The sequence below is a fragment of the Pinus tabuliformis genome, chromosome 9, assembly GCF_031772625.1.
Source record: "Pinus tabuliformis cultivar Carrire ecotype Pingquan chromosome 9, CPIR1, whole genome shotgun sequence".
Lineage (NCBI taxonomy): Eukaryota > Viridiplantae > Streptophyta > Pinopsida > Pinales > Pinaceae > Pinus > Pinus tabuliformis.
This window is the reverse complement of record NC_142307.1, coordinates 1,384,439,940-1,384,442,136: the sequence shown is the minus strand read 5'-3', so window position 1 is coordinate 1,384,442,136 and position 2,197 is coordinate 1,384,439,940. Positions and strand designations below refer to the sequence as shown.

Genomic DNA, 2,197 nt, shown 5'->3' with positions numbered 1-2,197 from the left:
TTTACTTTGATAGAGTGAATAGCCTCCTGTGCAGTTCCTATGGCCTCATGGATCTGGCGGTCCTGTAGGAAAGAAAATTGCTCAGGGGAGATATGGTGAGAGAGGATGGGGCAAAGCCTATTTGCAATAATCTTGGCAATGATTTTGTATAGGGTATTGCAAAGATAGATTGGGCGAATTTTTTTGAAAGATGAAGGGGAGTCAGATTTAGGGATCAAGGCAATGAAGGTAGAATTGATGGCCTCATACATTTTTCTTGTGATCCTTCATTCTTCGACTACTTTGAGGAGATCATTCGTAATAAGCTCATAAAAATCCAAATAGAATTCGATAGTCCATCCACCCAGTCCAGGGCTTTTGTCTTTTTTAAACCATTTCAGAGTCCCTTCTAGTTCTTCTGCGGAGACAGGTGCAGTTAGCTCTTCTGCTGTATCCAGATCTACAAACCTTGGGAAATGCCCTGCCAATCGAATTATATCTGCAAGATTTGTAGCCGGGGGTTCTTTGTATAGATGTTGGAAGTGAGAGATTCCCAGCTGAGAGAGATGGTTGAAAGTATTAGCTGTGCCACCGTCTTGAGTGGGCATATTCTAGATGGTGTTTGAGACCTTCCTCCCCTTGGAATAATTATGAAAGAAGCTTGTGTTCTCGTCTCCATCTTTTAGCCCGAGTGCTCTACTCTTAAGGCACCATGACTCCTCTCTTTCCTTCAGGATTTTGGCTCTCTGTTTTTCTAATTCAATAAGGTGGATCTTGGATTCTATAGAAATGAAACCCTTGTTCCAATCATCCAGTAAGACAGCCAAAGAGGACTCAATTGTGGCGAGGGTGTTGTCATCCTTTAGGGTTTTTTCCTTTGCCCACTGGATAGTTAATCTCTTGAGCTGATAGAGATTATAGCAGAATCCTTCAGCTTGGGTGTGACCCCTTGTGGGAGGGTTTGCTAGCCAAAAATCGGAGATTAGTTTGGAGTAGGAGGGGTCCTGAAGCCAAGTTGAGTTAAATTTGAAAGGTGCCTTGGGCTTTTTAGGGGGTCCAGTGATTTCTAAGTAGATAGGGGAGTGATCTGAGATACCACCTGAGCCGACCCATTTCCTGTAGAGGGATAATCGTTGTAGTAGTGGGGTCTTGATTAAAAATTTGTCCAGCCTTCTGGCTAAGGTTGCCTCCCCAACTCTCTTGTTCCTCCAAGTGGGCAATGGTCTAGTCATGGGGATATCAGTCAGTAGGGCCTGTTCCAAAAGGTTTTCCATGGTATCAAAGAGTGGGTCAATTTGTGCAGATGAACCCCAAGACTCACTAAATCCGATGGAAAAGTTTAGATCTCCACCAATAATGATGTTTTCTGGCGAAGTGATGGAGAGGTTTAGGAGTTGATTCCAGAAGGCCTCCCGCCCCTGGCAAGGCCCATATACATTGATGACTCGAAGATCCATACCCAGGTCAGCAGAGAAGATATCTATCCCAATGAAACCCTGCCCTCCCCAAGCAGATTTTAGATTGATGGAACGAGGGTTAAATCCCAGAGCCAAACCACCAGATCTCCCGACTGCATCGAGGGAGAGGAAGGTCCAACTTGGTTTCAAATTTCCCAGGATACGGGTAATGTGATTCGCTTCACCAAGGGTTTCTTGAAGGAAAATGATGTCAACAGGCTTGGATTCAAAAAGCCTTCGAAGGGCTAGTTTTTTGGGCGAGCTAGCCATGCCCCTGCAGTTGAAGGATAGGCACTTCATGGGGGTAACATGTCATGGGTGTTCACTACTCTAAGAACCTGGTCAAGGGAAAATTTTAAGAACCCCCCCTAAATTTATAAGTATAATAAATGGGTGAATCTCCATGGTATATAGGAAAAATGGAAGGCGATTTTATCAATAATATAATATGTACATATAATTTTTTGGCGAATCTCTCACCAGGCATGGCGAATATTTTACTCAATTATAAAATCTTGTAAGATCTTGGTATTACCATGGGTTATCATAAACCTGGAGCTTAAAAATTACTATTAGTAATTTATAAAAATTAATAAAATTAATAGTTGATTTTTATTTTAACCAAGCTAAAATGTTTAACATACATTAAATTACAACATCCATTTTTACTCTTGATCCCTTGAGAGGGATCAAATATTTTTTCACTCTATGCTAGTTTGCATATCACGATATGGGGTTAGTAGATCCAGAGTAAAGATGGA

General features: G+C 41.8%; 1 protein-coding gene across 1 annotated transcript; it reads right to left on the bottom strand.

The window, feature by feature from the left end:
• Positions 1–590: 590 nt before the first annotated feature.
• LOC149153649 (uncharacterized) lies at positions 591–1,706 on the bottom strand. Its single transcript, XM_089443886.1, has one exon. The coding sequence runs from the start codon at positions 1,704–1,706 to the stop codon at positions 591–593; it is 1,116 nt and encodes a 371-aa protein (XP_089300012.1).
• Positions 1,707–2,197: the final 491 nt, after the last annotated feature.

Coding starts and splice junctions, on each gene's coding strand:
- LOC149153649 (XM_089443886.1), bottom strand. CDS start 1,706: ATGGCTAGCTCGCCCAAAAAACTAGCCCTTCGAAGGCTTTTTGAATCC.